Raw genomic sequence first — 24,351 nt, 5'->3', positions numbered from 1 at the left:
ACCATAAGATTTCCTTTGCTTTACACCAAAAACAAGAGAGAACTTAAGTACAGAGGTTTTCAAACAGTCGTGCGCTGGAATGCAGCATGGAGAACGAGCAGCGTCCGAGGTTCGGAGCAGTGTCAGTGGTCAAGAGCTCTGTGAAACCCCAAAAAGCATTGAGGATGCACCAACAGTATTTCACTTTTTAAAAATACACGTGTTTTGCTCTGACCCATGGCATTACATCAGTGATCTCCATAGATATATTTTCCCAATTTATTTATAGTAGTAATAAACCCAGACAAATGTACATATCTCCATAAAATATTTTAGCAAAAATAACAATTACTTTAAAAATTCTGAGATTAATTTTGATGGGATACTTGGCCTGCTTTCTTTGAATAGAGTTGCATTTGACTTTAAATTGTGAGACCACCTAGTATAAAGGAGAAGTTTTTGCCCAGACAGCCCATGATGAGATAAAGGTACTCAAGATTGAGCGTTGTAATGACAAAATTTTAAAGCATCTCCATTTATATTTCTGGAACAAAATTTGCTTCGATTTTTGTTAACATTCACATGGATTTTCTTTAAAGTTCCAGAGCTAGGTTTTCTTCTCATGAACGGGGAGAGAAAACACATCAATGGATGTAATTTGAATTTAGAAGGCACTTAGAGGGGCCTGTATTCAGAATTATTGTTGGCACATGTTTTGAGGATGCAAAGTGGAAGCCGCCTTCTGTGGGCATTAGTGAGGAGATAATTAAAACTACAGTAGGTAATTATGGTAGCTTTTATTACTGCATCTTTCATTAACTAATTATATTAATTTGGTAATGTTTGAAAAATTCTTTGAAGATGAAAAGTGCTAACTGTTACTACCTTTAATTTTAGTATTACTCTGCACTGGTCATAAATATTGAGGTCTTTTCTCGATACAGATGCACATCCATGTCTGTGGAGTTGCTGGTACAGCTAATAAGAATCACAGATGTATATCAAAAAAAGACTCTGCCATTATCTGGCATAATCTGATCAGGATGAGCAGTGACTTTCCTCCTGACACTTTTTGTTTCAAAGTGAAAATACATTGGTATTTAACATTTTTTAGAAGATTTTCCTTTCCTTGTAAGTGTCACTTATTTATTCAACCCTCAGCACCAGAGAGAGAAATCACTGTGATCCCAGACTTGCCATGGATGTGATGGCAGCAGGAAGCAAGCCCTGCCTACTCTCAGGAACACACCAAAAGTAGGAAATTATTTGAGGTTGAAGAAGCAAAACATCACACCTTTGTAAATACAGTATCTTCACAGTAATAATAAATACCAACTAATGAAAAATAATAATTATTTCAGTTTATGTAATTCTTCCAGAACTGAATTTTCTTTCAGGGAATCCAACATTTCTTTTTTAAAATATCCTGTGGTTAAAGGATAATCAAATCAGTTTTCATATATTAAAGACTAAATCCTTCATATATTCCCATTTCATACTTGTTCATGTGATTCTTAGAACTCTTTCTTTTACCAGCTTTTAGTTGATTTAGATTAAGCCCTGTAATTAATGCCAAAAATTTATTCCTGCCTTGAAATGGGATTTTGTAATGCTGGCATCGTACCTTTTTGTCTCTCTCTGGGTCCTTGTCAAAACTATATGATTTACAAGTGGGTTTTTAAAAAAAAAAACAAAAAACAAAAAAAACCCCAAAAACCAACAAACTCTTTTGCAGGCTCAGTCTGGCACCCAGAAGTCAGGCTGAATTCCTCCGGTCTCATGCATCATCCCAACATCTCTGCGAGCCACACAGGCCAAACTCTGCACCAACTCCACATGTGCTACTCTGTTGTCTCCAAAGTGCTCCAAGTTACCGTGAACACAGTTGGGTTTGAAATAAACTTCATTAAACATTTTGCTGGTGATAATCAAGCCACAATACAATGATAGGGGGAAAAAGTGCCTACCCAGAAATGCAGTTCAGATGTTCCTTTCTCCTTTCCTATCAGCCAGTACCCAAACGTTTCAGGTATCACCGTGACAATAAGGGACTCGTCCACCAGCTCCGCTTGAGGTCCCAAAATCTGACCGTAATATTTCAGTGGCGTAGTCTCAAAGCCATTACTTTTCCCTTCCATCCTTCTCGTGTCTCAACGTTGTATGCGACCAAAACATTTACAAGATGATTTTATTTTAGGATCCTTTCCACTTTTATAAATAAATCAAATGAATGTTCCTTTTATACAGCTGTAATTCACCCACATTGTTGCAGTAGAGCTTATTATCTCATTTACATTTTTAAGTGCTTTTCAAAGTGTAGGATATCTGGGCTGGAAAGCAAAACATTTCATTTCTTTGTTCTCAGGCCAACACAAAGCACTTCCAAGGTCAGGTATGGTGTAGACTTTCAACAGCAAACATGTTTACATGGCATTTGAAAGCCGGTTTAACTGAAAAAAAAAAAAAACCTGTCTTTTTAACAGTGATGTAAGTCAACTTAGCAAAGCTGAGGGACGGGGATTAATTCTGTACCTGGAAAAATTTAACTAAATAGGTTAGGCTTTGTTTTCCATTCAGGGAAAAAAGCCTCTGACACTTAAAAATTGGCCTGTTTTTTTAATTTTTTTTATCCCTTTTTCTTCATCTCAGCAGTTATTAAACATAAGCTCTGTTACTCTTTGGGCAGAATCTGACACTTTGAAGCTGTAGAATAAAAATTGTATTTCTGAACAAAACAAAACAAAAACGATTGTTTAATTTTACAAAAGAGATGTTCTGTGGTGTACCTGGGGTAAGTTGTCTGCTGTTTTTAAGAGTATTCTATGCAACAAAAGCTTTTCTGTCAGATACAGAAAAAGATTTGAGGGTACTGGGTAGCTTCAGAAACAGCTATCGGCATTCAGGCTCTGGCCACTGCGTATGAAGCTTTTTGACAATAGAGAGAATTTTCAGTGTGCATTATTCATGACATCCATCGTGATTCCTCCTAGAAAATTAAAATCATGGGCAACAAACTTGCTTGCTTCTAATTACTATTTTCAGAGCTAATCATATGCAGGAATCTACAGCAACCATGAGATTTTGATGTTACTTTTTTTTTTTGGCATGGCTTTGATCAAATACTGATCTTTCAGCTTTGCTTTTTTGTCCTTGTGCTGATAGGAAAGCTGAAATACCCAAATGAAAATTAATTAGTCGTGGAACATCCTTTATACGCAAAACTAGATTCTACAAAGTGACCGGTAGGAGAGCTGGCATGCAACACAGCAATAGTCCAAAAATGGTCAAGTTCGAGGTATTCATGGTTGATCAGAGGAGTTGGTCTTTTTTTTCTGCCATTCCAATACAAGACGTACCAACAGCCAGTTATGATGTGATTGGAAAAGTCTGTAAACTCATGCAGTATATTCTGGTTTGGACAACTGGTGAATGGATAATTATAAGACTTGATAGTTTGCTACGTTTATATTTTTACTATAGTAAAAATACCTTATTTCTAAATTGTACTTGTTTAAGACATTGTCTGCTCCCATAATGAAACAGAATACGTGCGCTCCATGCTGGCAAACACTATCTAGAATAGGTGGACCTAACAAAGACCGTGCATCTGAATTTCCCAAATTAAATTTCTTTTAAGAGGCATTGCAAACCCTCAGATTTAAAGGAGCCTCTCATTTTATGCTCTGCAAAATATGTTTGTCTGTTTTAAATAAGAAAAGTAAAAATGGAGAAATTAAGGAAGGAAACAGCAGCGCACTGATTCTCTTCTTTGTCACCATGTGGTTGCTGTCTTTACCAGGAACAATTTGAGATGCTGTTTTGTATTTAGTACTCGCAGAGTTGTGTGATGGAGTGTGATACAAATCTGTTCTCTGAGACAAATACGTACATATATATACATATACTTTCGTACATATGCATGCTATCTCTTGACCATCTTCAAAGTCCTGTGAAAGAGTGAAACTTGCTCTTGAGCACAAGGAGGGAGTCCAAGGAGGACGACTGATGTGTAGCGAGGTTTCCTCCCTCCTTATTTTTCACCATGCTAAGCTATTTGGACTCTCTAAGCTGATCACGTGGAAATAGCAGGAGAAGACGCGTCATACTTCGTAGTTTATCCAAAACGTGCTCTGTGAATCTTCCTGAGAGTCGTCCTGTATTGGTTATGTCTGGACACTTTGGAGTTATGGCAGGACTTTTGTCAGATTAATTTGGTCTTTGGTGATCTTTCTGATACGTGGAACGGCCCTGGTCCTTATAACATTTCTACATTGCATGACCTGATCATTTTAGTTTTTAAATCAAAGTATGCTTGTTTGTATTTTACCTTACAAAATTAGATGTACAAAAAGAAGACAAAAAGCCTTCGATTCACACATATATTTCATTATATTAACGCAAATTCCTGGTACTGCAGGACTTGTTGAGTATTGAAGACTGGTTATATATTCAAAGCCTGGATTTCAACATTTCTCAGAAATGGTGATAGCATAAAAGTCCCTGGGCAGATTCGAAGTTCATGCTTGGGTCTGGTTAAATTTTTTGGCATCAGAACATGTAATAGTCTTATAGCTATAAGACTTTAAAGTTAATGCCTGGCATCACTTCAAAACAATGTGCAAGATCTATCATAAGTAGTCCTCTTATCTTATCTCAATAGCAATTTTATCCTGTAAATGATTTGAGAGTACAGTATTTCAGTGCTGTGGAAAAGAGCAAGGGTTTTTTCTGTTAAATCTTTGCACTGCTAGTACTTTTAGTGATCCTGGTTTATGTATGGGTATTCTACTTGGAGGAAGCAAATGTTAACCGTATTGCATGTTCTGCAAAGTGCACTAAGAGTCCATGGACTGGTTGGTCTCTCCTTTCCAGGGCGCTCTGCAGAAGGTCTCTGTGCAGCTCAGCTTTTTAAAAAGCAACACTGGAGGCACCTTCAGCGTCATTTATGGCATATCTGCAGTGCGAGTCCCTTCCCAGGTCCAGTCCTGACTCTGCGCCATGCTCTTCAGCTGATGGGTAGCAATGCCCTGATTTCCTGGCATACAAAAGATAACTCAAAATATTCCCTTTCTGCTGCCACAGCCGCCTCTGTGTTGATGTCAATCTAACATCCACATTGTGCGCTTTGCTTCAAGTCAGCACTTGCAGTTAACAATGCCTTTATTCAAGCTGACAACATAACTAAGCTTTTAGTAAATGTGTAAGTAAATGTTAAGTGTGTATTCAAACATTCAACAATGACTAGGAAACTTTAAAAAAAAAATCTTTGAAACTTTGTATTGTTTGTTTTGTGTGTATCTGTTAGAAATAACATAGACTATCAGTTCCTTGGGGCATGACTGTTCTTTTGTTAAGCATATAACAAAAAGATCAAGGCTCTGAGGGACTGCCGTAATAAAAATAAATATATAAGCAGAACAATAATGACAAAATAAATTTGTCAATGCATTTTATGAGCTCGGTTTAGAAGTGATTATTTCTGAACTAAATAAAGACTGGCTAGTTGTGGTGAAGTGACATGATCATAATATTTCTTTTATTTATTGCCATTTATACTTCATTTGTAGATCACATGCTAGACTTTATTACAGGGCGGGAGGGGAGCCCCTCATCTCGGCGAGCATCCTGTTTCAATAATATGGAATACATTTTCACTGCAAATTCCAGACATGGTTTTCCAGAGGGAGGATTATTCTTCTGGCTTAAAGGAGAAGTTATTGGTACACTGCAAAAGTGTTCTTAGGAAGCCCAGGTTGTACAAATAAGACGATAACAAAAATCTGAGACATTTGCAATTGCAAATGCAAATGCAATTGTTGCAATTGCAACATTTCCGTTTCCCTTTCACTCTTTGAGGATATTTATTACATTTTTAGTATGACTACTTGTAGCCTATAATAAGATAGAACTACTAAGATTTAACTACTCCTGTTCAATCAGTGGAGATTTCCAGTGCACAGTTCAACCTGTGCAGAATAACTTTACTCAGTAAGGGTGGCCAAACTGGGTCTGTCACGTCTTAGCAGCTATCGTGTTCGGCTGGAAGCAGCTGTAGCTGAAGAGCTGTACTGATACCGCACCGTTTTCTCAATCAGCTTGTTGAATGACATTACCTGTAAGTTTCTGTGCCATCCCGTGTTTCTCACCCGTTGGTATTGTTTCAGGTCTTAGAAGATGAAGTGGAAAGTTACCGCATTCAGGCGCGGGCTGCAGAGAAGAAGCTGCAACGCAGGGAGCTGGAGACCCACGAGCAGGTACCGGCTGCTGTCCCCCCCAGTCCCCTTCCCTTGGGCAAGGAGGTTCGATGTTTAAAAATAATATCTTGCTTCAAAGCAAAAGCACATATTTTCCTCCAAAATTTTCAGCTAGCTTTGTTTTCTGGTTTTTTGGTAATAAAAGAGAATTAAACTGTCTGAACCCTACAGGCAAATACTTATCTCATGCTCTCTATTTCAAGTTGGTATTTCAACTATTCTAGCTGTTAAATGATGCATTTATTTTGAACTGACTATACTGTTTTAATAGAGGTTTCTGAGACTATTCTAACCTGTTGTTTAATGGCTTGTATGAAGAGAATTATAATTGGACAATAACTGAGCTAAAAATAATCTTTATTCCTGATCTTACGCATTCATTGTCCTAGCATGTTGTCTGTAAACAGTTCCATAGTGCTACAATTATTCTGGACACTTTCAGTGAAATCAGATTTAGTGTGCTTCAAGCGAAATAGTGTATGTAGTTTACAGACTAGTATTGAAACGGAAAGTCAATGATCTGCATTCAAACCAGTTTAAATTGAAGTATTCAGGAAAATATACAGGCTGTGGATATCTGAATCACATATGAATTTACAGATTTCTAATACAAATCAGTTTTTGCAGCATTTGAGAACTTTATTTGGTGCTGAGTAAACAGTATCCATAACATATGTCCCATATAAAGCATTTTGAAATCTATACCTGCAAGCATAGTAAGTTGGGGTGGTTGTAGAAGAGTAATAATCATTAATTTCAAATGTTTTTTCCCCAGTTGTTGTCATCCTACTTGCACATGGGAAACCTCATTCACCCTTGGTGTTTACGTTCATGTATTTCCTCTCAGGAGAGTTGGTGATTAGCTATTCTGCTTTCTTCCCTCCCTGCCTCCCAAATCTAGATGTTGGGCCAGGTTCACCCTCAGCTGCAATGCTTGCAGCATTGGAGGAATTTGGTGTCATGAGTGTGTTGGCCTACAAGCATTGCACTTTGGCTTCAGAGAGTGTCCTGGGAAAGAAGAAGGACAATTAGCTATTTGGTGCATGGTTGTCCCTCCCAGGGAACAGCACTGGCCTGCACGCTGTGAGAGTCCTCTTCCAAATCTTTTTTTTTTTTTTCTTTAATCTTTGTCACTGCCATTTTGCTTTTTTCCTGACCCATTTTGAAAAAGGATCCAGGAGAAGAAACAGCAGATGACTTGTGAAATACAGAGGTAAAAGGCTAGACATGCAGATTCACAGGATGGTCCCCCCTTTCTGCCTTCAGGGTTCTCTCTTACATGAGCACCTGGTCCAAACCAACCTACAGGACTGTCCCGTCCACACTAAATTAATGAAGGACTAGCTCAGCTGGTAATGTCCCGTTCCCCAGTGTAAATGGAACAGAAATGTTATTTAGATGACACTGCACTATTCAGCTTAGAGCTTCTCCTGCAAGGTGGTAATATAGCAGACATGGTAACACTCATATCTGAGTTCGTCAACGGTCTTGTCTCTGCCATTCATCTGCTGGGAGTTTCTGAAGAAGCTGGAGCCATTGAGGATCTGTTTGTTTAGGTGGCTTTGGTCTATTTTGCAGACAAACATTTTGAAAGTTGTTAGAGTGTCTTCTCTGTGACTGGTTAATCCATTTTCCAGAAGAAAAATGCAAAAATGACATCTCTGACATATTTCCAGTTATTATGTCTTGGCCAGGCTACCTGTAAACATGTTCAGCAAGTATTAACAGTAGCTAACAACTCATCAGCCGATGAGGGAGTTGAAATATTTAAGGCAGTAACTTAGAACTTGCTTTCTGCTTTTACCAAACATTGTCTGAATCGGAATTGCATAAAACGTAAAAATTTGCACTGGCACTATTACAAAGGCCACTTTTCTGAGCTTTTACATGTCTAAATAAGGAGGCGAGAGGGTTAAACAGCTTCTGTTTTTCATTAAAAGGAAAAATCTTGTGTTTTGATTCTATAACAACAACAAACAAATGAATGAGACATGAAAAAACATTTTGTTGTGCTTTTAATTAAAAATAAAAAGCTGTTTCTCGTTATGGCTTGTTGGGTGGTATCTTAGTGCTCCATGTTTGTCTTTTTTTCAGTGCAATGTCCTTATAACTCTTCAGTCTCTAAGAGTGACTGACAGATCCACGAAGCTTAACTCTTTGTTACAATAACCCTCTGGTGATCTCACAGAGTTAACCTTTCTTTATTATAATTATCCAGAGGAACAGAGACAAACTATCCTATAAATAAAGGGGGGAAATATGTTAGAAGGACTCTGATGGCAAGCCCTGAGCTGTCCAGAGGCGAGCGTGGCGCTGCACTTGAAGATGAGCTGTTGTTTTTATGGAGCTTTTTCATTCCAGTACTTCATGTTCTTGTATGAACTTGTGTTTACTCCTGTTTACTTTTTCGATCCTCTTTACGGCGTGAGTAGATGCAATCAGGTTATATTTGTGTTGTTTCATCAGTGAAACAACTGTATGGCAACATCTGAATGATGCGTTCCAATGCAGATGAACGTACATTTGTCAAAAGCGCCTGGGAACTCCTCCCACTTCGACTAACCTGAATAATTTATCTTTTCCATAAAGGTTGTCCTGTCTCTGCTAAGCATGGTTTTCTAGGACGATGGTCCATGTGTTCAGTAATATTACTTCTAGATCGGAGTCTCAGAACTTCATCTTGAAATGCTGGAAGTTTCCTTCAAAAATCAGATGTCCAACTTCTTGAGACATATGTAATTGTATTCATGGAAAGTGGCAAACTAGCAGTAAATAAAGTGTAACTCGCACTTATTATATAGTTTTTTATATATAGGTTTCTTGATATATAGTTCCAAGACAGTTAAAGCAGCCTGGGAAGGTTCCTAGGAAATTTGGGTGCATCCAAACATTTTCCTTGCAAAGCAATGCTGAAGTTTCTTGTATCTCAGCAATAATGTAACTGTGGGAACCGGCTTCTCATCAACTAATCCCATTGAGGTTATGTTCCCCTATCATATACTCTTGTGGTGTATCACTTGGTTGTCTCTGATACATGCCTAGATCTAACGTAAGACAAGATTTCTGATAGAAAGATCTTCCGTTCTACTGAAAATGTTTCTCTTCCTTGAGTCATGTGGCTTTGTGCAGTTGTCAGTCATAGTTAAAAAATCTAAATTGTTCATACAGCAGACTTTACATCCTGTGAATGTGTAATTAAAAATGACGCACATCACTGAGAGCTTAAGCGTGTGCCTTAATGAGTCCGGGAATTTAGGCATGTGCAACAAATTTTGCTGAATTGGGGCCTGTATAAGAATTAACAGTAGTGATCTTCTTGCTTTATTACCTAGATTTCTGTAGAATACCTCATTTCATGTCAAATTCCTTTTTGTAAGGATAATCACCCCAACTCAGTATACTGAAAAGCTCCGAGAATCTCTCTTTTGAGAATTACACGCAAGAATTTTTTCAGGAAAAAAACCCTATTCTTTTTATTCCTTGTTCTAATGTTTTTAACTATAGGGGTGGATTGAGTATGATGTAAAATTTCTAATTGGGGATAATAGAGGGGAAAAAGTTCCTCATGTTCGCAAACAACAGAATTAGCATCACTATAGATCCTCAAACCATAGGAATACTCCTCCAAGCAGTCAAGTCACAAATAGAGTCTTAAAGGAGAGAGATTATCTGAAGACAGAAAATCAATTATGTTCAATTCATGAATATTACTGAGGAAATGAAGGAGAATACCAATGTAGATTTGCAGCCCTTTAATTTCTTTTTTCTCAAATAGAGTATAAAAAAGGGAGAAAGGAGCTATCTGAATAAGGATGTTGTAGAAGTATTTGGAATAAAATGGAACAGCTTAGTTTGTTAAGTGGATTTCACTCACATTCAAATGAAAACAGGAGTGATAATTGTAAAAGAGCTATGATTCAAAAGCATTCAGCGAGTTTTCATTTTTAACGTTTATTATTCTGACTTGCTCAATTTTTTATGACTGCTGGATATTTACCACATTCAGCCTAACTTACTGTTTCCATGCCAACTAAATATATTTGTTCTCAGATGAATGCTGTGATGCATCGTTCAGAAATTTTAGTTGCTGTGTAGCATGGAGAACTTCTAACATTTGCCACACCTTCTCCTTGATGGGAATAGTGCTACTGCCTGCAGATTTGTGGAGCTGTGAGTAAAGAAACAGTAAGACAGAGATAAGCAATGTATGCCTATGTCCAAGGTACGAGTCCCAAATAGTTCTTAATACAACGATGGCTGTAAGACTTGAGTAATATTAATATCCCTTTAGTTCAGGGCTTTCGGTCCATATTTCTTTTCAGATTCATTTTTAAAGATATCACAGAGTTTTAAATGCAGTCAGATAAATTCACAGAAAATCTTTGCCCTCACTTCCATCATCCTGCCCTGCTATATATGCTCTGGAAAAATCACGTGGAAGCAGTGGAGTTTCCTCCGTCTGGAGGTGGGTGGACCACTGCAGGAAGTTTGGTACAAACCCAGCCTCTCTCCTGTTACAGGGCTTTTAGCTCATGTGCCCCAGATAATTGCGAAAGCCAGGCAGTGCTTCTGGGGCCCCTGCCTTGAATTTCCACACTTTCTCAAAGGGTTGTCTTTCTCAGAACACGTTGGAGTCGTCTAAAATCAGGCTAATAAGCACTGGGTTAGGTATTTAAAAATAAAAGTTTGCTTTGTGGCCAGCTGCAGGTGAGGAGGATTTAGGCAGCCTGTGTTTTGCAGAGCCGAGGAGCACTTTGGAAACTGAGAAACAGTCAGCACGCGCTGGAGGTAGTGATGAAATTCTGCCATTTGCTCTGGTTGCTTCAACCCACGTCACTGAAACGCTTCCAGAATTTTCCCCCAGAGACCCATTTCTGCTCCCACAGAAATGGGAAGCTTAGTCTAGATTTGAATGATCTTAGCCACAGCAGTGATTCACAGAGAGCAGCCCTTGCACTGTCACTGCCTGCGGACCAGGCGATTAACCCCTTGGGCCGGCAGCGCTGGCACCAGGACTCAGCAGCCTCCGGTGCGATGGGGAAGAAAGTGAGAATCCGAAAGAAGTTTCCACTGTGACTTTCAAGAACAGCGACACCAAATATTGTCACATTAAAATAGTTCCTGCAGTTTCTGTATGCAACCAGCACGGACCGGAGAGGCTGTAGCTGAAGAGCATTTGTTTTTCTGCAGTTCTGCGAGGCTGAGGAGGGTCCTTCCCTCCTTGCCCATTCGCTTCTGTCCATCCATTGCTCTGCCGACACCCCAAGCACTGGGGTCAGGGGGGTACTGCGTACTTCAGCTGTTTTCCTCCCATAAAGCATTTCTTATGTGTATATATATTGTGAAAAATGTAGGAGGCAAACAGCCAGAGGGATGTAGATCCCGCAGGCTGGCACCTGAAAATCTGCTGGTTCAATCTTCAATAGAAGATTTCTTTTCTAACTACTTATCGTGAACAAATTCCAAGTTTAAAACATTTTTATTGGAAAGAAAATGTTGGAGAGCCACATACAAGCAGTGAAGAATCTGATGTAAGCGAGAGCACACTGGTCAGGCTGTTTGGCGTACACAGACCAAGACATCCATTTCTTAGTACGTTGTTCTCTTTTCAGACTTCCCAATAGAGGCTGTTGGGGCAGAATCAGACTGATTCTGGTTATATCTGTATAAGGGACCTTTCATGGATATACGTGCCCCTATAGGTGTATGGCAATGTTGATGAAGGTACCATAAAATGACTACTGAGCCCAATTCTACCGCTTTTATGTTGGTTAGTGTCTACCATACATGGAATTCCATTGATATGTTCATTAATCACTTTGATACAAAAGTGCCCCCCCAATTTTTAATTAAGATTAGAGATTGTTAGAATAAATCATAACTTTGCGTTTGACATATTTTATATTTTGTATAGCATTTTCTTTAACGGCCTACTATGAAAGGAATGTGGAATTAAACAATACAGTAAGTTATACTGTATAGCATGAAGTTTCAGATTAGCAGAAGGAGATAGAAGCTGAGATTCAAGCACAGAAAAACAGATTTGCAGGTGGGATTTGAAAGGAGCTGGAAATCAATGGAGTTGAAAGTTCCCAGGAGCTCCATATGGCAGGAACTGCGGGAGAGGAGGCTCTCACCAACTGTGCAACTGTCAAAGGGAAAAGAGGTAGATGATGATGATGTACGTGTGGAAGTCAATGATCAAATGTTAGCTTTGGTAATCAGACACAACTGGAAAATACACAAGTATATACCTACTTCATAGAACAGAATGAATTATTGGAATGAAGTGGCCAGCTGGAAAAGACCATAAAACAGAAACTACAGAACAAATAGTTAAAAGGAAAAAGAGAATTTTTACCAAAAAAGAATAGAAGCATATGTCGGCATGCAGGAATTAGAGAGTATTTTAAAATGTCAGTTTTCTAGCTCTTCGTCTTAAATAGTAGTGAATGAGAAAGAGATCTTTCTTTTAAGAGAGCAGTACATCATTTTAGAGCGTCTGTGGTTTGCTTGCACATTATCAATGAAGAGAATTTTGTTCTTTCAGAAGTGTTTAAAGTAGGACTACAAGGGACAATGGTGCTGGTATTTAATGTAGGGAATTAAAAAAAAAAAGAAGAAATGTCAATGCATGGAGGAGCCAGTCGGATGACAGAAGAGAAGAGCAGAGACACCTCATCTCCAGTGCGGGCTCTCAGCGATGTGTGCTCAATTAGTGAACTGTCCCATCCATTTTTTCTAGGTGATGAGGTGCCTGGATGGAGCTAAAAAGGACTGAGAAGGGCCAGCTTTATGCTGATCTTTAACATAATTTAAATTCTAAAGTCTTATTTTGTTTGCAATTTAATCAGCACAAAATGCCATCGATCAGATGTCCGTCTGGGAAGCGCAGCAGCGGCTGTCTCCTGCACTACCCATCCTCACCCGTGCCCAAAGCTGAGCAGACTCTTACCAGCCATGATGCTTTGTAAACCTGGCAGCTTGTTTTCCAGTTGAGATGCTGATTAGATTTTTGTTCTTGAAAGAGGGGAAATGGTGATAGTAAAAGTAGCTGCTGATTATTATCTACAAAGATTTGCTTGTTCACACAGTCAGTGTGAAAATACTGAGCCTAATCCTGCATGCTGCTGAGCGTGTCAGCTCTCCCTGTCGTTAGCGAGCACTCAGCACCTCTTTGTATCAGACTCTGAAACCTTGACTTGCTGAACCACCCCAGGATGGAAAGGATTATATAGAAGGTAACACATGCTGGAATGTAAAACTGAAATACATAAATACATTCCAGTGGTGGTGTCAAAGATGCTTATGGCTTTATTTCAGACTTAATTATCTTGGTAGCGTATTAGGAATCGACAGAGCCAGAAATGAACACCATGTGTTTTCGGCTTTGGCCCAGCAGCGCTGGTTAGTGGTTCCTCCAGGTCAGGGGGTGTGAGCCGTGTCTGAGTCCCCTTCGCCCTGCCGAGGGGAGGACCCCTCCTGGCGCAATAATGGCCTCTCTGGCCGATGGAAGGACGGCATTGACAAGAGCTGAAAGAAATAGTGCTCGGGGACAAAGATGGCATCTGCGATGAGTCATTCGGAAGGAGGGGAAAAGAAGTCAGGGATCCTCCAAATCCCAGCTGGAACAATAGAGGAGCCCTGGAGAGGGGGAGGTTGAGAGAACAGCGCGAATTTTCTAGCCACAACATTCCTGGTTGTTCTATGGTGTTGACAGTGAAAGCTTTTATTCCTCTCCAACTCGCGTAATCCCAAGAATGCTGTTCTTGCCATATGCAGCCCACTGGTGTTTTTTTTTTTAAAAAGTTTTGCCTGCCTTCCCTTCCTTTGCAGCTATGAATTATATAGACTCATATTGCTTAACTACAAACAGAGGATTTTCCAGGTGGGAGATCTTGGTTAAGAAAAGAAAGATATCGAAATACAAGCCACTGAAGTAATAAGGCTTCTTGGATGCAGGTTGGGAAAAAAAAAAGACTTAGAGCAGAAAGCTCAGTGTGCAGCGAGCAGCTCGGCATAACTGGAGGTCCACGTGGGTTAATAAAACAAGAAGGCAAAAATGTTTTGGACGCTCAGATGGTTTACTAGCTAAAGAGAGAAAAACAAAGAGGACAGCTATGGCAGCAATTTATGTTTTATTGAAACTGTCACAACAGAGGAGGTTCTCTGGCAGTATTTTTTCAGTGGAGAACAACATGGTATACACTTGACAAAATAACTTGCTCAGCTGATCTTGCTTGGTTACTGTTTTCAGCTGAGCCAAATTCATGCAATTTATAGCATTCGTTACTTCTCTGAAGAACTTGAGAACATTTGTATCAAATTGCATTCTATTTCTCTAAATCTGGGAGAACTATATTTCAACGTACGTTTCACAGTAAGAGTAGAAATTCCCACTGCCTGAAATAAGAGAGGACGTGGACTAAAAAGCAGCGGATATTCGTGTTTGATTATACTGTGAAAAGACAAATGTTCAGGCCTTGTTCTTTATTGAAAAAATGGATACATCATTTGACTCTTCATTAGGAAAAATTGTTGGAGAAGATTTCAAGCGCTGATTAAAATATTCTCTTACGACAGAACACTGAGATACCTGAAATTTAAGGAAATTTCAGATTTTGGTAGATTTGGTTCCTCGGTTATAGACATTGCTCAGCGTCCCCTGGGCCAGCTGATGGAGGAAGGGGCCCATATAGACTCGTAGCAGCTTTGTGGGAGTAGAGCTATGCTCACTTAGAGTTTAGGAGTGCTGAGAAGCAGAGGAGGAGTCACTGCAATTAGGGAGAACACAAACAAGCAGTGATTAATCATTACTTTGACGTTCTTGGGTTGTTGTTCGGTTTTGTGGTTTTTTGTTGATTGGGGTTTTTTTTAATTGGGATGGCATCATAGTAATTTGTCCTTCGCTTGCCCTTTTCAAAGTACTTTCAGAAAATTACTTCAGCAGTCTTCACTTCACCTGAATGAAGTTGACCTATGCAATATTATTATTATTACCCTCATTTAGAAGGATGAGACTTTATTGTGAGATTAAATGATTTGCCTAAGGCTGAAGGAGTTAGTTTTAACTTCTTGGTACCCTAACCTGTCTTCAGATTTATTACAGCAGATCTTTCACATCTTCTTTCGGAGATGTGTATTGCAGAACAGATGCATAACCTTTTTAAAGATAGTTCTCTTTTAAACAGCATTGTAACATACCATTGTTTAAATAATGCAGGAAAGGATTTGAGAGAGACAGGAAATTACTTTTCTCATCTTACTCCCCCTGAAACGTGGAGAAAATTTGATAATAATTAAATGATCCTAATTATGCCTTTCGCTCACTATCCTAGTATTTCCTGGCAAACGTGGAATTATTATCCTTCACAAATATTATAAACAGGCAGAAATTAAGATACTCAAAAAACCACAACACCTTAGTTAAGTGAACTGCCTTTTGATTGTTATCTGGCATAAACAAAATGTTAACTTCATGCCCTTCAAGACAAGATTTATTTTTTTTAAAGGAACTTAAACAAGTCTTCTGTGGTCCCTTCATTTGCTTTGGCAATGTATACTTCAGTGTCTCATTTGCATTTTCCTTATGCTCCTCTGGTTCAAATCAAGTAATTTACAATTGGGAGATCTGGAGAAGATTGCAATTGTTTGGGAGTTTTTTTAATTTATTTATGGTTTTTTTTAATGAGAAGGGGATTTTGCACCAGGGCCAGTGTGTTCTGGATGATGAACTCAGCATCACAGGCCTCTCGAAAGTAAGAAGGGGAGAGCTGGTTATCGTAAACCTGAATAAGATATGGCCTGGTTGTGGCTGTATAGCAAACCATAGAAGAGAAGCAGAATATCCTCTGCTTTGCGGGCTGTTCTTAGCGCATGGACTAAAATGCATCTGGTCATCTTGAAGAGATTGTATTTCTCCTGGATGTGCTTAAATTGTTTCTTTGGAAAAGAAAGGAGAGTGACTACAGTGCAGCTAGGTGCCGATGGGACTTGTTCCTGATCAGTCCTGTGCTCCCTTCTGCTTCTAGCCCAGCCCCACAAACATCCTTCAGAAGCTTTTAGAAATAATGAGTAGCTGCAAAACTGAATTGTGCCACTTGAAGACTCCTTGAAGTAGTAAAATTGAAACTCGTCTTATGCTACTGAAAAGCATTGGGCCAGGCCTGACTGCTTGGTTTGGAAAGCTCCATTTCAGATCTTTCTCTTCTGGGCATCAAAACCAACTTTTATCTCTTTTGAGAATAGTCAATGCCCAGCTATGACAAGATCTCATTGTAGGCTGTGAAATTATAACTTCCCTGCTTTTTGCATCACTTTGTATAATTGTGTGAACATTTGTCTCTTCTTTTTTTTCTAATTTATCGTGTGACTAAGCATACATGAGCTATGTGTGGCAACTTCAGCTTTCAGTTGTTTCTACTGACACCAAAGATGATTGATGGTAAAACTTTAAACCTCATATGTTAGCCACCAACCTGAATAAACAAAGACCAGTGTGGCAGCTTAATATTAAAAGCTATAAAACCTTCCTGGGGGTTCACGGATTAAATTAACTCACCAAAATGAATTTTCAAAAAAAGCTTTCTCAGGACTGAAGAAAAACGAACACAACAGTAAATGAAATAGAGCTATCCTCATCCAGCAGACTAAAGCCCTCCTGAGGGCTGAAGAATTGCAATTTTAAACATCTCTCAAGAGTGCAAGAGGAGACACAGTATTTGTGGATCCTAGGGAGGCAGCTTGAGGCTATAAAAGAACAAAAAAGCCTTTAAGGCACACACAAAAAAAACATTTTAAAAAAAGATCCCTGCAGACATAGTTTTCATTGGTCAAAAATAAGTGTTAAAAAATAAAAACCTTACCCCATTCAAATTAGTATACATTAGCCCACTATATGTTATTTTTCAGTTTTAAGAAGTGATTCAGATTTCTGCCATGCACTATTTTAATCTCTTGGGTCAATAAACCTTGATAGTAACTTCAGCCAAAAATATCAGCATGTTGTTTATCCTAATATGACAGGAAACAGCTGGGATCTTATTTTCATCTTATTGTGATGCAATTATTAGTAAGCACAGTTGAAAGTAACATATTTTGTCTTAGCAAACAAACAAATTGCAGTTGCATCCCAAAGAACAGTTTTCACTGCAAAAAAAGTGTGTGTCTTTTCTCTGAAATAGAGTAAGAAATTAGCCCCAAGCAATATTTCAGCTACCAGGGCTTGTTTCTCATTTGCTTTCTCCATTTTCAGCCGACCCAGTAATATATATCCCTACTTTAAAGCACAGTACGTATTTCTTCCTGACTTTCCAAGAAACACCTTCGTCAAAAGGGAACGATCCCCCTGCTCCTTTGCAGAATTAATAGCAAACATTAACAGCGTTGTGAAAGCATGCATTTAGAGGACACTTGCAGATTAAACTGTTAAAACCAGTGACCTCGTTGAAAGAAGACTGTTGCACAATTAGAACATTATTATTTCACTCAGAGCTGTATTAAAATTTTTGTTGCATCTACTTACAGTGAAACTTTCTTGACTTTCCTCTAGGAAAAATTATAATAAGCAGCTCTTGCTGTGTGCTGGCACCTGAGGAAGCTGGTGTGAGTCCTAGGTGCTCTGTAGGCATGGCTAGATCATGGTGTAGTGAGTTGTATCAGAGTCCAGGCTCAGCTCCTGACATCTGCATCACCTGTAAATGGAGAGCTTGAGAGCGAGTCAGGCCCCTGCGATGGAGTTTCTGTGCTGGTTGGGTCACCCCGACATACTGGGCAAGGTGATTGATAGTCCAAATCCTCCTAATCGTGAAATAGATCTTCACTATTCAAAATTCAGGAAGTAAAAGCATTTTGCTGTTCTAACTGCCTGTTTCTGCTCCCGTTTTGCCAAGAACAAATGTAACATGTTCAATTAACTGGAATATATGTTTCTGCTCTATCAAGGTCCCCACCCAAATGAGCTGTTGGCTCAGAAAATATTTATCCTGGCAAAGCACCTATGCATAGCTTTGTAAGCCTTTATAGAAGTAGTAGCATAAATTTATCGGAGTAACTTTCAAAAAACATAAATTTTGATCACTGGCTTATATACAAGCAGAGTTCAAACAAGGTTTCCCGTCTCACCATTTCTTTTTCTTTAGATTTGCATAGTGGCATCACTTACTTGCAGCTCACAAGGAAAGCCTCTAATTGCCTATTTGCATAGAGATTTGGAGATTTCTTCTGCATGTTGGAATGACTCATAGAAAGAATTTTCCTAAAGTTTCATCAGATTGTTTTATTCCTTTTGTATTGATAATTGTATTATGCATAATGCATATTTTGGCATGACCTGCTTTTTCCGAAAGGTGGTAATTGGCACATCTTGCAGTGCACTTTGTGTTCGGTTCTCACGTGTTTAAGCGTGTGCGCTCCTTGCAAGCTAGGAGCTGGAAGTTATAACTCATGGCTTCTTCAGATGTAAGACTGAAGTTTTGATTTGCGGTTGCAATGGCAGATTTAAGCAATTTGGTAACTAAACCAAAATTAGCACGAAATGGCGTTGGTGTGTAAATCATTGGGAAAAAAGATTCAATGTGAGAGTTCAAAGATATTTTATAAGTTAATCTGATATTGAATCCCTTTTATCCTTTATTTACATATTCAGCTGCTAATCCAGAAAAACACCTAAGTACTTGCTTAATTTGAATTAAGCGGTTAATCCTATTGGAAGTTAAGTACAGATGTGAGGCCCTGATTCAGCCAAGTAATAAAGTGTGCGAGCAGTCCTGTGCGACTCGATGGACAGAGCTGAACCAGACTCTCCGTACTTTTTCCTGGGTCAAGACTCAGCCAATACAACCCCACCAGAGAGATACGAAGCACAATCCTTCCAGCTGATCTGTCTTCATTTAACATTGCTTTGTAACTGCACCGTTTACTCAGCATCTGTTGAATAAGGTTATGGACTAAAATGTCCTCCTTTAGAAGTAAACATTTTGGTGTGAACATCTGATCTCATAACGTCTAAGATACTCGAACCTATTTGTTGGAAGTCCCATAGCATCAATGAAGTTGAGGAAGACACAAAGTGCAATGAAAAACAGTTGCACAATAAATAAAAAAAGGCCTTAAAAGCACCTAGAAGTTGAGAAATTTTGTAAAAAAAATCTTGGGAAACGGCAATTCACCTTGTCTAAGGGAGTAAGCGGCAAATATCACTCGACTGAACTGGTTCAGATCCCACCAAAGACAGAAAGAAAACTTCGGACTATCGATTTGCAAAGTTATGTCTGTATAAGTGCTCTATTGAGATAGATTTAGGAATGATTATTGCTTCTTCAGACCATGTCCCAACAAATGCTTTACTGTTTCCTTTTCATTATTTTTTCCTCCTCTCCATGTATTTTTTATTCTTATGTTTTCTTTTTCCTTTCTTCTTTTTTACCTCTTTTGCTCTTTACAGGTCTGTGCTGATCTTTCTTCTCTCTCCTTCCCTTTCCCTTGATATCCCACTTCTGAGTTTACTTAGACTCCAAATTGGGCAAAAGAAGCAAAAAAGTTACTCTCTGGCTTCCAAGAGTAGCCATCTATATAAAAATTTCTCTTTGTTCTGTTACAGATGACCCATATACGACAAGAATATGAAACCACACTCAAAGGTCTGATGCCAGCATCTTTGAGACAGGAACTTGAAGACACCATTGTATCTTTAAAATCTCAGGTAAATTTTTAGTATTCATCTTCAACTTTTTGGACTGGATAAAAACTATCTCTTCTAGACAAGAAATTATGGCCATCTAAAATTTGGCCAAAAATACTGAATAAGTCTCAAAAACAAATTACAGCAGCACTTGCGTGCTTCCCACTCAGTCGTCTTTCACAAGGCTTTTCTCCTCCAGTTTCCTCACCTTGAGAACTACCACATTGTATCTTTTGATCCCAGATTTTGCTTCAGTTGGCAATTGAAAGTAGAAGTTATGCTGTATTCAGTATTAGGGGTTTTTTTGTCAACCTTTCAAATACAGCACACAGTTATCTCTCATCTTCCTTACCCTGTTTCTCCTGAAGGAATCATTTAAAGGATGCATGTAAAGGGTGCAGAAGAGAATGAGAAATCATTTTGTTTTCTTTCAGCCTATATAATAAAGCAAATGGGATATTTCTTTTAAGATAGTGGTCCAAATGATCATTGTGTTATTTCTACATTTTCCAGTACAAAGAGGCTCTAATAGACTTCTGTAACTGCTTTGTTTTTAATATTGCAAAACACTAGCTCATCTACAATAATACAGAATCAATATTATTTATATGCAATAGACTATAAAACTGGCTAATAGAAACATCAAAATGTCATTGTAAATAGGGAATTACTAATGAATTGGGTGTGTTTCTTGTACGTGGTTTCCACAGAAGTTATTTGATGCTGTCCTATTCAGTATATTAGGAGCTGGAAGAAAACAAAATGTCATCATTGCCTGAACTCACATGAGGAAGGATAAATAGCAATAGAGAGGAGTGACTGTAGACGTGGAATAATGGTTATCCAAAGAGAACACTGTCAGTGTTCGCATATGGCCCAGTGCAGCACTGCGCATTTAAACGTGTCGGGAAGGACTGGGATCTGTCCTGGGCTGAAGGGAAGAAATGAGAGAAAGACAGGGCAATGCTGGTGACTCAGAGCTGCCCATGAGCTCTGGGAAGAGCAAAAGCCCTGAGGGCACGGCATACAAGTTTAGGCTTGATACCAGCACATGTCTTATACTAATTTTCAGGACCGTTTTTCAAGCAATTACAGATCTACAAACTCTCCATTTCTCTTTCTTACGCAATCTCTCTCTATGGAGATGGTTGGTAATTTAATGTATTTTCTTTTTTTTCTTTTTTTTTTTCCTTCTGTACAATGCATAAGCATTTTTTGCTATGCATGAGACACTTCCCCCGACAAAGTGTGCCTTTAATAGAAGTAGGAAATTTTCATAGGGGGAAACTTTCATATTCCTATATGCTAGTAGTGACACAACTTCAATACTATGGTTGTAAACACGCTGCTTACATGTCAAGGGATTCCTAATGGAAGTGATGCTCTTTCTCATATAAATAGTTGTGGGAAATAAAGAGTTAAGGATCTACTGGGGAAATCTATTTCCAGTTGATAGTAAAAACCTATTTTTAAAGTGTGGTTGACTATTAGCGCTGTCTGGTAGGAAGCGTTACTCTGGAGCTAATATAAGAATACCACACCTTTTAACGAGTTAAAAAAAATGTAGAATCTGATATCCACCTGCAGGGCTTCTGTAAGCAGCAGCAGCATTTCAAAAGAGTAAAAGGAACCACACACACTAAAACCTTGGTGCTATCCCAGAAATACATAGCTGCCGGCTGTATTTCCAGCGGTACGCTGTGGTCGCAGACCACTCAGTAAGCAGGGCTCTTTCTGAAGCACAGGTGTCCTGGTCTTTGAAAATTGTTGAAATTCCTGTTTGAAAGCATCAGACAAGAAGGGCAGTGGAATCTCTGCACCTGTCAGGATTATTTATTGTTGGAAGAGGATGAAGAGGATAGGCTGAGTAAAAGCACCGAGCAGTGATAAAAATAAACAAACAAAAAAACCCCACTTGAGGCTTGGGCAAAGTTTTCTAAAAATGTTGCTAAATATAAAGTATGCTGCCCAATAGTCTGCTTTTGGTGAGTCGTCCAAAAGTGGCCACAGTGTATTAGTAAACGTTAATTTTCATACACTTCAAGAACAGGTGAGTGCCTTCATCACAAGAAGGAAAGCGCAGGGATCAGAGCACAAGCATCATATGGGAGTTGGGAGTAGAACTGGAGTTCCCAAGCCCTTGCATGACCCATATGGTACCACCAGCTGAGTTTGAAAACTGACTCTGTTCCTAAAGGAGTAGCTAGTGTGCAGCTGGAGCAGGGCCAGGGAAGCCATGCTAACAATCTTCTATCAAGTATTAATTCTAGTATGCAGCTAAAGTGTTACTGCATTTTATTTAGGCAGGATAGACGAGAAAAACACCCTTTATGAAACGAGTGCAAATTTATTAATTAGAATTTTGTACACCATTTTCATGTGGGATGTATTTTACAGGTAAATATTCTGCAGAAAAGAGTCTCTGTCCTCCAGGAAGAGCTGAATGCCTACCACGCCAGAAGGTACGCGATTATCTTTGATCAATTTGTACCATTTCACACCTGTGGATCCCAGTTACTGAAGTTTTACAGCTTAATTAAAACACTCACATACGGTTGCAGTATTAAAAGATCCTTATTTTCAGTAAACAAGCGTCTGAGAATTTTCCCAGTGCTTAGTCAGTACTATTAGAGCAAGATTAGAGAACTTGCAGGTGCATTACAAGTCTGGGCTTTGCCTCGACGTTCATGATGAGACAGTGGCTCGGTGCACAGCTGCAGCTCTGCGGTGATGCCACCTCCTTTTAAGATAGAAAACAATGATGCAATGCGTAATATTACAGATCACATCTTCAAAGTACCGGATCTTCATGAGCCTGAGCTTTTTTCAGACGTTTACACCCTCCAATATAAATTATGGCAAGTGCTGCAGCAATAAAAAGCCTTGCTGTGCCTTTAGAGTAAGTGATTCACGTGGAGAGGTGAGTAAAAGGAAACTTCCTAGGAAAGCCACTCCATCTTTTTTATATTTATAGACTTTGATGATACTTGCATATCTCACATAAGGATTTCTGCAAATAAGAATGTGTGCTGTAAGAATTTGTCAGATATTTAAACATTTGTAAAAATGTTAACAGTGTGAAAGTTGTCTGAAAATATTAATCCTAAACTATTTGTTAACGAGAATTAGCTAAAGCTAATTGGAAACTGAAAATGTCATAGATTCTTGGTAACGTGTTCAGCATAGGTAACGTTGTTAGCTAAATATAAATCTGTAATGCAGTCTCTAGACTCTCTCCAATAGCAGCAGTAGCATTACCAAGGGATGCATTTTATCTCAAACTTATTCTGAACTAGTGTCTTCACAGTTAGGAAAATAGCTATTTAAAAAGATGAATAATCATGTACCATTAAGTCAGGCCAGGCCACAAATGACTGAAACGCTGGGGGTGGAAGGAGCCCCAGCCATGTCCTGACGGAGAGGAAGAGCAGGGGCAGAGCCAGCACGGCACACAGCAGCTCCTCCTCGGCAGGGCTGCCGCGGCGTTCGCTCATACACTTGGAGAAGCTTTTGTGCTGCTTCTCTTCAGGGAAATTTTCTTCCTGACCAGATCTTTTTCCAAGACTACATTCACACTAAATTTTGTATTAGCATTTACCTGACCCTCATTCACTGAAATACTGCTTTTTGCTGCTTTAATGCGTATGCGTGCCCGTGGCTGCAGATGTGATGTAGCCCCCCCCGTGGCATGCTCCCCCACGTGCTCCTGAACGCCTGGCACAGCATTGGTCATGGCCGTATCCAGGCCCGCTGCCGACCGGACCCAGCCCTGGCTTCAGCCTGTTACGTTTTTATAGTAAGAACAAGATATAACTAATGAGGATCTCTTCATTTTCAGGTAGCTGCTGGAGCTGTTGGATTTCTTCGATTGCCAAATGGACTGCTTTGAATAGGTTTGAAGATTTGGCTCTTGTAAATTAAAATGCAAAGATCAGTGGCTGTTTTGTTAGCACATAAAATGTAATGAAGTTCATGAAAACACATCCATTGCTTGTGCCAGCATGTTTTTAGTTGTATCTTCCTTCCATTTTTTTTTATCATTATGTTATTACAGACTTATGCTTTCAATATACTGTATGTTTGACTCCGTGCTGAGCTTGCTTACCGAGCGAGTAGAATTTCCTCTACTAATATTTTTGTTATTACTTCCCAGTACCATTCTTTTCACTTTTATACATGAAGAAAATCCCATTTTCTATTATTATCGTCCAAGATATTTTAACATATTTTGACATTGTTTTGTGTCATGTGTTTACATAATATTAAAATATTATTATTTTGTACTATTTTGTTTTGACATTATTGTCCTGTTTGGGCATCTCACTCACCTAAGTAGCCACAGTGCATATGAGAGTTTTGTATGGCTTTGTTAACTGGGAAAATACTTCATGCTGTGTTTCAGAGAAAAATCTTGTAGCAAGAATGAAAACACCATGA

General features: G+C 38.9%; 1 protein-coding gene across 1 annotated transcript in view; it reads left to right on the top strand.

Annotated features, from left to right (window-relative positions):
* CEP112 (centrosomal protein 112kDa) overlaps positions 1-24,131 on the top strand; it is a 170,064-nt gene extending 145,933 nt beyond the window's left edge. The window contains exons 23-26 of the mRNA XM_009323669.1: positions 6,144-6,233; positions 19,834-19,935; positions 22,312-22,376; positions 23,753-24,131. Of these exons, the coding sequence (XP_009321944.1) occupies positions 6,144-6,233; positions 19,834-19,935; positions 22,312-22,376; positions 23,753-23,756 (261 nt within the window). The 3' untranslated portion in view covers positions 23,757-24,131. The remainder of the gene's footprint in view (positions 1-6,143; positions 6,234-19,833; positions 19,936-22,311; positions 22,377-23,752) is intronic.
* Positions 24,132-24,351: the final 220 nt, after the last annotated feature.

Source organism: Pygoscelis adeliae, unplaced genomic scaffold, assembly GCF_000699105.1.
Source record: "Pygoscelis adeliae isolate BGI_AS28 unplaced genomic scaffold, ASM69910v1 Scaffold75, whole genome shotgun sequence".
NCBI classification, from domain to species: domain Eukaryota; kingdom Metazoa; phylum Chordata; class Aves; order Sphenisciformes; family Spheniscidae; genus Pygoscelis; species Pygoscelis adeliae.
Note: the sequence above shows the minus strand (reverse complement) of the source record. Positions and strands in the feature narration are given on the sequence as shown.